Source organism: Globicephala melas, chromosome 4 (genome assembly GCF_963455315.2).
Source record: "Globicephala melas chromosome 4, mGloMel1.2, whole genome shotgun sequence".
Taxonomy (NCBI): domain Eukaryota; kingdom Metazoa; phylum Chordata; class Mammalia; order Artiodactyla; family Delphinidae; genus Globicephala; species Globicephala melas.
In genome coordinates this window covers 49,604,708-49,617,069 of record NC_083317.1, presented here as the reverse complement: position 1 = coordinate 49,617,069, position 12,362 = coordinate 49,604,708, and the positions used below count along the sequence as shown (strand labels likewise).

The 12,362-nt window shown below is 36.4% G+C and overlaps 1 protein-coding gene across 1 annotated transcript in view; it reads right to left on the bottom strand.

Annotated features, from left to right (window-relative positions):
- Positions 1-11,922, bottom strand: part of ZPLD1 (zona pellucida like domain containing 1) — a 39,188-nt gene extending 27,266 nt beyond the window's left edge. Inside the window, exon 1 of the mRNA XM_030861083.3 lies at positions 11,793-11,922. Within this exon, the coding sequence (XP_030716943.2) occupies positions 11,793-11,898 (106 nt within the window). The 5' untranslated portion in view covers positions 11,899-11,922. The remainder of the gene's footprint in view (positions 1-11,792) is intronic.
- Between the last annotated feature and the right edge of the window lie 440 nt (positions 11,923-12,362).

The following is a 12,362-nucleotide window of genomic DNA, read 5'->3' as shown; positions in this document are numbered from 1 at the left end:
TGAGGGAAACAAAAATGCTACTTCAAGTTGCCAAAGAGCAATTTCTGCGAAAAGTAGAGAAATTTTTTTCAGTTACTGAATAACAGTTGCTCTCAACAACTAATTTTTTTTAGGCTTTTTATTGTTCAATCCCTGGCCTGAATTGTAATATCCCTTTGAACAACACTGCAGTATTAAACAATCCAATGAATACAAGCTAATGACAAAAAATAATCAAGGAATAAACATCTTTAGATGTTTGGTTTCTAGTGTTTTCTGTCTAAAGATACTAAGTATGTCTAAAATGGTAGGCTTGCATACAGAGTTTATGTGCCGGTATGCTGCCAAAAGGGTGATTTTTCCCCTGATATTTAACCAAGCTAAGTTATTCATAGAAAATTTAAAAATGCAGTATTCAATTGAATTCAGATAAAAATAAAGAGATGTTCTGCACTCCTCTTACCTACCAATCAGGCAATGAGTTTGTCTCAGATTTTCTAAAATTATGCAAATTTAAATATCCTGTCACACTAAATATCCTGTCACCATCTATCTCACCATGTACAAAAACATAGCCTGATATGGGGTTCATAGAATATGGTTACCATATAAATGGAGTAAAAAGGAAATGGATCCAATTCTGTATATGTGAATAAAAACATCACTCTACCTATTTATCTCCAAGAAAGTTCCATTCCTAGAACACCTAATATACTTTTCTCTTTAGACATAATTAATGACAATATATTCTCAGCATATGATTCACATATTTAACAAATATATCTATTTTCTTTTTCTCAACAATTCCATACTCAACTAGCTTACATCCAATTGCATCCAGATGAGGCTAATGATTCCTAATTTTTGATACATGGAATGATTTTTATCTCATATCAATACTATTAAGTTTGAGACCTACATTTTCTTTCAGTAGTGTCAGAATATTTAACGTGTTCTAATTGTTACCTGGATTAATAAGGGCACAGATCAATGCAAGTATTCAAATAATTTGCACACATATATTCTGCAACACAAACACTCCAGAATTGAACTGAACTCAGCACTGCAGTGCAGTGGCTCAAAATGTTCCTTCACTATTGACCTGAAAATGTAAAAATCTGTATGAAAAGCAATTCTGGGTGTCAGTGTAGATTGTAAAAAAAGGGTGGGGTGCACAGGAGTTGAACACACAAAATCAGTGCCATCAGTTTTACACAAGCTAGAGGCTATTTGGTCCTATTTATTTTCAAGATCTAAACTACATGCCACTTCATGTTAACAAAGTATCCAAAAAAAGCATTTGTTTATATACAGTACGTTAGTCTCTGTGCTAAACTCTGAGGATAAAGACATTAACAGGACTCCTTCACTTCAAGGAACTCATGGTTGGGTAAAGGACACAGAGAAAAAACCAGACAATTGCAATGCAGTTGATAATGACATGATAGAGGTTTGAATACCACGTTATATACAACCATGTCTTGGTAGGGCACAGCTGTTTGGAAGGGACTGTTGAGAAGAAATGAAACAGTTCCAACTGGCTAAATTTTATAAGAAATTGATTAGATGATGGCATGAAGAGAAGGGGATGTCAAACTTATGGTCAAGTTTCTAGCATTAGTGACTGGGTGGATTATTCCCTGGGATAAGGAATACAGGAAGGAAAAAGATGATGAGCTCAGTTTTTGAGAGGCTGAGGTACATATGGGACATTCAAGCAGAAATATACAGCAGGTAGTTGGAAATAAGAGTCTAATATTTAGAGGATAGAAAAGAGTAAGAAGTATAAATTTGATAATCACCAATACTCAGTACATCAATTATAAACAATAATAATAGATGAAATACCCATTGAGAGCACTCAGGTAATAGAAATGGGCTGAGAAAAGCAAAACAATTTCTAAGGCTTCCTTTTGTAAGACTTCATTTTTCCAATGATATATAGTCATTCTCTTCCGCTCTACCCCACATCACGTTAACTATGAGTCTACAATATCACCTACATTATACCTGGGAGTGGATATTTGCTTTCCCACTAGATTATGAACTCATTGAAAGCTCTGGGTTTTCCCAGAGTGCCTAACAAACATTCAGCAAGTGTTTATTAAAATGTTTAATTAAACTCTTTCACAAACAGCATGTATGATTTCTAACTTTTTTTTTTTTTTTTTTTCGGTACGCGGGCCTCTCACTGCCGTGGCCTTTCCCATTGCAGAGCACAGGCTCCGGACACACAGGCCCAGCGGCCACGGCTCACGCGCGGGCACGTGGGATCCTCCCGGACCGGGGCACGAACCCGCGTCCCCTGCATCAGCAGGCGGACTCCCAACCACCGCGGCAACCACTTCCTAAAAAGTTAGTAAGCCCCTAACTTTTTAATATCAACTTTCAAGATTCACAAAGAAAATATGTGCTCAATGATATAGGTTCATCTTGACTGTTCATCCAGAACTCATATTTCCTATCTGTACTCTGCCAACTGCCTGAGATGATTCCTGTTTTCAGACTTTTAGAGGAACATCAAAATTCTCTATGTCAGATATTTTCTAATTCAACACACTAAATAATATGAAATTAATAGATTTTTGCTATTTGTTTAGGTATTTAGCTTTTTTAAGTGCATTAGTCTGGCAATTAATTATCTTGCTTTATTATTAATAATAAATTTTTTAAATCATTTCCCCTTAACAGCAATGGATTTGCTAATCCCTACTGTCATTAACAGCAAGCAAGTGCGTGACAGCCAGTTGGGGTTGGCATAAACACTCTGGTATGTAACAACATAAAGCTGGCAAGACATCATGAGTACCACACTCCAATCAGCACTTCATATGAATATGCATTATACAGAATCTTATTAAAATGCAGATTCTGATTCAGTAGATCTGGGATGGGGCGTGTCTTTACATTTCTCACAAGCTCCCAGGTGATGCCAATGTTGCAAGTGAAGGGGAGCAGAATATGCCACCCCAAAATATGCCTCTTTGGCATAAGGGTTACCTTAAATTGATTATTTTTAAGAAACAGCAGAGATTTCCCTGGTGGCGCAGAGGTTAAGGCTGCACTCCCAATGCAGGGGGCCCAGGTTCAATCCCTAGTCAGGGAAATAGATCCCACATGCATTCTGCAACTAAGAGTTTGCATGTCACAATTAAGCAGCCCACATGCCACAACTAAGACCCAGTGCAACAAAATAAATAAATAAATATTTTTTTAAAAAAAGAAAACAGAAATGGCAGACATAGAAGAATCCCTGAAAACAAATGGAAGTTACTCTTCTGAAAGAGACATTTACATTTATAAGGGAAATCTCCATTTGTAAGTGCATCTCCTTCTCTGTACCAGGAAGGAAGAGGGGAACTAAACCTCCAGAAACTCTTACAAAGGAGGCTACAGACCTAAATCTGCATAACAACCATACTCCTGTTTACTGTGATTTACCTGATGACCTCCCATAACTGGCTTCCCCACCACCACCATCTCTTTTGTCTTTAGCTTGAGATGGTATTTAAGGTAGTGGCTTGGGCCATTTCAGGGAGTTACTCCGTTTTCCTGGGTATCACCCATGAATATAGGAGGTTTACATGTTATTAAACTTCTATTTGTTTTTTTCTATTAATCTGTCTTTTATTATAGGGGGCTTCAGCTAAGAACCTAGAAGGGTAGAGGGAAAATTATCTTTCCTCCCCTACACAAGTCTCTTAACCAACTGAGTTACTTAGTCATAACTATACATTTTGATTGGGCAGGAAGTAATCCTTAGGTGGGTTCTATCAGGTGGGATTAAGCACTCCCACCAAACTGTATGATTTATAGGCTTACAAGAGGGAGAGGTTTGGATGAAAAAGGGACAGGGAAGAGAGAGAAACAAATTGTAAAGGGCATGGGTGTGTGTCTGAGTCCCTTCCTTTTTGAGGAACTAACTGGTTTGAATTACAATGAAAGAGGGTTGTGAAAGGCTTTGTGAGACTGAACCCAAATGACTCTACTTTAGTGCTCAGGTGGCAATGTGTGAAATAAAATTGGGAAGAGGGTCAGTCTTCTCCTTCCCCACCTCTACCCCATGCTACAAACCATAGCAGTTTAATAACCAGAGGAGCAGGACAGTTACCTCAAATGGCAACTAGGCCCTGGGCACTCCTCGAAACAATTGAAAGAGAAGAGTGAGGCTGCGTGAGTCTATTGTGAGCAACTGACGGCTCTGTGCAGCTCAGATGCAGGTATTCCCATGAATATGATTGCACCTGGATCCATGGGCTGGTTTATACATACTTAAAGGTAGCATTGGTTTAAAACTGATTGTATGAACCAAAACCTATTCAGTATAATAGGAGGAGTCTTTCCTGTATGCTGAAGACTGCGCTGCTTTGTAGTACCACAGAAATCTCACCTGGAAATAAAGGACACTCATCCCTCAGTATCCACGGGGGATTGATTCCAGGACCACCCTTGGATACCAAAATTTAAAAGAAATCCATGGATGCTGAAATCCCTTACATAAAATGGCATATGCAGTATTTGCATATAACCTATGCACATCTTCCTATATATTTTAAATCATCTTTAGATTACTTATAATACCTAATATGATGTAAATGTTATGTAAATAGCTGTAAATACAATGTAAATGCTATATAAATGTTTGCTGGCATGCAGCAAATTCAAGTTGTGCTTTTTGGAACTTTCTGGAATTTTTTTTCTGAATATTTTCATTGAGGTTGGTTGAATCCACAGATGTGGAACCCATGGATATGGAAGGTCAACTCTAATTTATTTCCTGGACTCCAAGAGATATTCCAAGACTATATAATCTTAGCAGATTATACAAGTAATTTATATATCATTTTTACTTCTATCTCTGTAAAATGAGAGTAGCAATATTTGGCACTACATAAACTTAAAATTGCTTAGAAAACATGTTATATTTGTTGTTTTAACACAATTTTTCAAGTTAATTCTCCTCAAGTTTTTATACAATACTGAGCAAGAAGTTTAAAAGGGGTATTGATATTTCATCTACCCAAAATACCAGCAGCTGATGAAGAATTTAAAGTGGATTAGGAATTCAGGTTTCCCCTCTGTATTGAACAGGTTCCTCACCACCTCAGTTTTCCCCTTCTGTTTCTCATTAGCAAATGCAAGCTGTTGTCTGCAGGGCTGAAAGAAATGCATACGCAGTCCTCGATAAACTTTGCAGGCTTCTATTCACACCTGCTAGAACTAGAAGAGTTTGGTCATCTTTTTCAAGCAGAAAAAAGCATATAGGTTTTACTTATACAAGTAGAGGAAATGAAGAATCCATGCAATAAGGAACTTTGTTATTAAAATAAAGAAGAACAATTCAGAACTCTGAATTGTTCAGTCACTGAACTTGCTGACTAATTCCTCTTCTCTCCACTGCACTTTATCACTGAATGTGATAATCAGGATGTGATCTGCAATCGCTGTCTCGATCAGTTCTTCTGCCTCATCTGGTGTAGTAATTGCAGTCACAGCTGCAAAGCGAAAGCAGGTATCCTCTTCACAGCTTGGAGACCAAAACACTGCTACTATGTAGGAAGGCAGCAGAATTGGCCTTTCTTACCTACAGAGACAGAACGTATTCCCTGGGATAATTATTCCATAATCCACTCTTACTTTGTCTTTGGGCACAGAACAGTGCAATGGTTAAGCAAAGCCTAACACAAAATCAGGCAGCTCATTTTACTTGACCTGCCCATGAAGTCTATCACTGAAATAGGTGATTCTCTATTTTATTTCCTGGGGAACACTGGTACTCATTGAAATATTAATAAATATTATCAGAGAAAAAATTTCCTTAGTCAAGCTGGTCCTGAAAAAGCTAAACAAATTTTCCTACCATATGATTTTTCAAATTCTTTAATGTAGCAGTTTCCATTGTGATTCTCCATTTACACATAATTTTAAAATTTTAGTTTTATTGAGATACAATTGACATACGGCATTATATAAGTTTAAGGTGACAGCATAATGACTTGACTTACACTTAGTGTGAAATGATTACCAAATAAGTTTAATTAATATCCATCATTCATATAGATACAAAAAAAAGGAAAAAAATGCTTTTTTCCTTGTCATGAGAACTTTGAGGATTTACTCTCTTAGCAACTTTTAATATATTTTAAATATAGCATACATCAGTGTTAACTATAATCATCATGTTGTACATTACATCCCCAGTATTTATTTATCTTATAGTGTGAAGTTTGTACCTTTTGACCACTTTGATCCATTCTCCCATGCCCCCACCCCTGCCATCTGGTAAGCACAAATCTCTTCTCATTTTCTATGAGTTTTGCTTTTGTTTTTTAGATTCCACATATAAATGAGATCGTATAGTATTTGTCTTTCTCTGTATGACATTTCACTTAGCATAATAACATTTGCAGTCCATCCACGTTGTCACAAATGGCAGGATTTCCTTCTTTTTTATAGTTGAATAGTATTCCATTGTGTGTGTGTGTTTGTGTGTGTGTGTGTGTGTGTGTGTGTGTGTGTGTGTATCTCACAACTTTATCCATTCATCTGTTGATAAACACTTTGGTTGTTTCCATGTCTCAGCTACTGTAAATAATGCTGCAGTGAACATAGGGTACAGATGTCTCCTTGACATAATGATTTTGTTTCCTTTAGATATATACCCAGAAATGGAATTGCTGGATCATACGGTAGTTCATTTTTATTTTTTGAGGAATCTTTAAACTGTTTTCCATAATTGCTGCACCAATTTACATTTCTACCAGCAGTGCACAAGGGTTCCCTTTTCCCACATTCTCACCAGTATTTATCTGTTGTCTTTTTGATGATAGCTATTCTGACAGGTGTAAGGTGATATCTCATTGTGGTTTTAATTTGTATTTCCTTGAGGATTAGTGAGCACATTTTCATATGCCTACTGTCCATCTGTATGTCTTCTTTGGAAAAATGTCTATTCATTTGCCCACTTGTAATTGGATTTTTGGTTTTTGGTATAAATCATTTTTTAAACTTAGTATTCAAGATTCACTTTAAGGCATCATGGTTTGATGGAAAGAGCTCTAGTGTTATATCTCTGACAATTGCTAGCTTTGCAGTATTAGAAAAATTCTAATCCTCACTCTCCATATCATAAAGTAAAAATTAAAAAGTTTTGTAGGTTTATTGTAAGAAATAAAAGAGAGAATTACATAATGTGCCTAGCATTCTATACATGGAATTTATTCCTTCTTAGCACTATTTCAAACAGAATACAAAATGACAAGTCATAAAACATAGACTTACGTTCAGTTTCCCATGACTGGTTAGTTCACCATAAAACAATGTCAGGCCACAAAGTTTCTGGTGTCATTAACCTAATCTCTCCTTGATTGTGCCTTTATCATTAAAGACTTCTTTAGAGGCTTGAAAGTTTAGGCCGACCCTTACATATACCGTCTTCTAAAAGAGGGGCTGGTTCCAGAAGGTATCCATTAGTTGCAGAGGCCAAATGCATTTATCTGTATGTTTCACTTTGACCAAATAATTCTTTGGTACTCTAAAAGTCAACTATGGATTGCATTTTATTCTTGGAACAGCATAATTATAATGTCAGTTGGGCATGAGTCTATTCCCTGCTACTAGCTTAGATAGGCAAGAGTTAACTACCTTTAAAATTAAATGGTATCCCTTTAAATTTAAAATGAATTAGGCCATGGTGGTTCCCTTGGCTTAAGGAAAAATGGCATGGAAATTAAAGAAAATAGTTCTAATGTCATGAAACAGCAAAGGTCAGATAGGGTGAGATGATTACTCTCATCATTATTAACATTACTTTGCATTTAGATAGCTCCTCTCCTTTGCCAGACTCATTCTCATTCTAGCCCATTGCTTAGTATCTGAGCAGCTTGTGGAGCTCCTAATGACATCAAGGGTGATCCTGATGTGGAAGAGAAGCCACAGGTCAAGAGGGGAGTGAGCAATTAACCTTCAGGCTTTATTTGCTCACTCTGGTCTTTTGCACACAACCTGCAAAAATGGGCTTACTTGAAAAGACTACCCATATAAACTTAAAGCCTCTCATGGAACTTTTGATTTATCTGAATTTTAGGGGTTTTTTTAATATAAATTTTAAATTGCAACAATGTGTGTGTGTGTGTATAAATTTGGAAAGTTTGGATATTTTTTGTCTAAGCCCAAAAGTACTAAAAGTGCTAACATGCGTAAGGACAAATACAAATTAAAAATAAGAGGTTTAATTCTCCCTGTTGAAAATAAAGGAAGAGACCATTTATATCAGAAAACTTGTAAGTACTTTCTCTTCTCCTTGAAATGTATATAAATCCTTTTGAAAATTAGATAGGACTTTTGTCAGCTTTATGATGCAGGGACGTCTTTCTCAAGGACTTGGGAACCATCTCTTAGAAATGTAAACATCAAGGAAAATAGTATCCTTATCTCACAGTCTGGGGACGGTGGGAGCCTCACTTCCGTGGGAGCCTTGCTCCAAATCACAAAAGTACCTCCTTTCATAAAGATATGAGAATTTTATCTTCCCTCTGGAGAAAGCTACTACACTAACACAGATGGTCACCTCAATTACCAGATAAATTCAGGACGAACTATACATGACAAATGGTGCTGTCAAGTCCTCTTACTTGAGAACTAATTATTATTTATTTTGAAAACATGTATGCAATGGGTTGCCTCTGCTTGACTATGTAAAAGAGTGAGATTCCTTTCTGTCTTTGCAAACTTTTAATGAATTGCCTGTGTTGAGCATCACATTCTGGTTTAATGCTTATTCAATGATAAATGTGTTCTCATTTCTACTATCTTTGTGGAAAGAATTTTTGGGTTGGGAGAAGATTTTGTTTTTAGTTATATTTCCCCAAACATGACTGTGCTTTTAACTGGAATAATGGATTCAAGAAAGTAATAGAATACCGTCAGCTGTTCTCAGTCATAATGCATATGAGAGTCATCTGCAGGATTTAAAATACAAATTCCCAGCACCATATTCAGAGATTCTGATACTACATATCTGGGGGAAAGCAGTGAAGTCCACACTGAACGACTATCTCAGGTGATTTTGACGCTGATGGTCAGTGGGCACCACTGTAAATGGAAGTTTTAACATAATTTTTAAATTTTACCATATGAAAAATACTTCCTTTTGCTGTCCTAGTCACTCCTTGGCTTATTTACAGGTTTTATTTACCTTTACAAGTATAATACATCATCAGCTAGTTCCTCTCTGCCGAGCAATCTTCTCACATTCTGGCCTTCTCTTTTATCCATAACAGGGTAAGACTTGACTACCCTTCCCAGGTCCCAGCCAGGCCTCTGCCCCTCACTCTCTGAGGGCCTCTGCCTTCCACTTCAACCACGAAGATGAACATAATTAGCATCTCTCAACTTCTCTGCCTCTTTTATTTCTCTTCTCTCCTAAATCAAACAAACAGCTGCCACTTTTCCAAGGTAACTCCTCCACCTGTACCTTTGATCTCTTCCATATTTTCTTTCCTCATTACATCAATTATTTCTTTGTTAGTATTCCTAGTCTCTGAATACTTTCCCTTTGCTCATGTAGACTCAGGTGTCTCTAGTCCTCTAATCCAAAAATCTCCTTTCTCATTTAAACTGCTGGCTCAGTTTACTCCTCCCTTTCTTTCACCACCAGGTTATTTAAATAGTAGTCTATTTCCACAACTTTCCTTTTCCTACCCCTCATTCATTGCTCACTCACTGCACAGGGATTCAACTCTCACACAGCTATTCTTGGTTTCAACCTCTCTCCTCGGACCCAGGTCCATATTTCCTACTTCTGAGTAGACGCTGCCACTCTACTCTCTAAGAGCACTTCAAAGTCATTATTTTCGAACCCAAACTTCCTTTCTAAAACATGCAAATGCCCTATACTTTTGGCTTCAGTTAACAGTATCGACATCCAGTTATCTAAGTTCAAAACAGCCTCTAGCCTTCTCTTTCTCTCACTTCCCAAGTCAAATCAGTTCTCAAGTTCTGGGGAGTCCACCACAAAATACTGCATCTCTTAATAACTGTCTCCTTCTACTGCTTCCATTGTCACTGCCTTTGTGACATTTCTCTCTGCCTCTAGTCTCTTCTAACTTGATTCTGTCCTTCATACTTTCCCCAACGTCTGCTTTCTGAAACAAAATGTGACCACATCAAATTCTTAAAAAGGTATGTTTAAAAAGATGCAATGGCTCTTCATTGCTTACAAAATGAAGACAAAACACTTTTATTACACAAATAATACAAAAAGTATCCTTGCCAAAACAACTGAACCTGAATTTATTCAAACCTCTAGCTCTCATTAGTTGACAGGTTATACAGGAAAAGAGAAGCATGTTAAATGACACATAAGAGTTACAGTCAACCAGATCCAGAGTGTTGGAATTCCAAGAAACAAATCACCAAATTATTTAAAGAGATAAATGGCATTTTAGAAAAGCAAGGGACTTCTATAAATTAAGACAGACTTAAGAAACACGTCAACAAATGCACCATGTGGATTTAGAGGCAAATTGGCTGAGTATAAGATGATATTGAGTAATTATTGTTAAGTTTATTAGATATACAAGTGTAATGACTTTTTAAAGTTCTTTTCACTTATATATATAATGAAACATGAATAATGAATTTATTTTTAAATATTTCAGAGATGGAGGTAGTGAGATGGAGAGATAAACAAAATTTATAAATGTTGACAACTGATGAAGCTGTATGATTACTATGAGTGCTTTTTTACTAATCTCTACTTTTGCATATGTTTGCAATTTTCCATAGTAAAAAAAGAAAAATCCTATCATTTGTGGTATTCAAAATCATTAAGAACCATGCCTTAACTTATCTTCGTAAACTTGTCTTTGGACATTCCCCATCCTGACCTCCTTATTTTACTAAACCTGTCAAGTACTTTCATACTAGGTCTGGGCTCATGAAGCCATTCCTACATACTCTTGTCTTTATTCAGGAGCAAGCCAGATTACCTCTCCTCAAATAAATTAGAAACTTCACATCAACTACCTAACTACCTACTGATTGCTCTATGCAGGTGCGTTGTTACTCTGGCATGCTCCAAACACAGGAGCATGTAAAACATTGCAGAAGGTATTTCAGTTTGCAATACATAAGTAGAAAAGTAGTTTCAGATCATCTAGTTCTTATTTTGTAACTATTGAACTGTGGTTCTATAACTTTAGCTGATGTAAAAAGATGACTACTTAAGTGAAACCTTAAATTACCTCTAAAAAGTGCAGATTTTAGGAACCTGTGGGACACGTCCATCGATATGGTCAAAATCTCATGTCTGTCATAATATTGATGGGTTGCTATGAAATGCATTCTGAAGCTGGCGTGCGTACTTTGGTGGTGACCAACATTTCATTGAAATAGTATTTTTTTGAGTATTGCATAATATTTCACAGTCATTTTCTGAGTATTCTTCCTAAATAAATTTATCAGCATATAAGGGCAATTTTTAAAGTCTGAAGTAATTTATGAGAAAAACATCCCTCAATTAGACAAATTTTGAATGACATTAGCCTCTCCCAATTTTAACAACCATTAGCCAATATTTTCACATCTGTGAGCAGTGATTATAATAATATAAACTACAATGAACACTTTGTATGTTAATGTGGTTATGTTACAACTTCAGAAAAATGTCTTTTGTCATTTGCCATTTGTTAACATCCACTTAATATAGACAGATATCCCCCTCATTTTCCATATGTATTTAAATGATTTACTATTCAAACATAATCGCTCTTTCCAGATACAATTAGAGAAAAGATTGGGTTCAGACTTACCAGGAAATCTACTGTGGAGGTTGGTGTCACAATTGTAGCCATTGAACTGAGCAGACCCTGGAAGCACTCTAATTGTTAGAAGCAAGAGCAACCATATCCGTTCCATTGCAAAACCTAGAAAAGAGTTACTTTTCACGTGGACATCACCAGCCTTCACTCTCACTTGCTGGGAAGACTGAGGCTGATCTCAACTCACTGTTGGATAGGCAGGCTGTCTACATCCATGCAGGCAAAGCTCATTAAAGACCTAAGGATTATCAGAAATAATTATCAACAATGAGGCAGAGATTTTGGCTACAATATTTCAAAATTATTTTTATTCTTTGACTCCAGTTTGCAAGCGTGACAAAGCTAGGCTTTTGTAGTAGAAGAACTAAGATATAAATCATAACATTTGCAAAAGAAAGATTTTTATTATAAATAGGAAGAACTCAAACCAAGTATTTAGCAGATTAGAACAGCATAGCTAGGCAGACTGACTGATTTGGAGGCAATGCTACCCTTTAAAGTACCAATATCCATAGTCAGAGGGATTTAACATTCAAGAGTTGATTTTCAGAGAATTCTCAA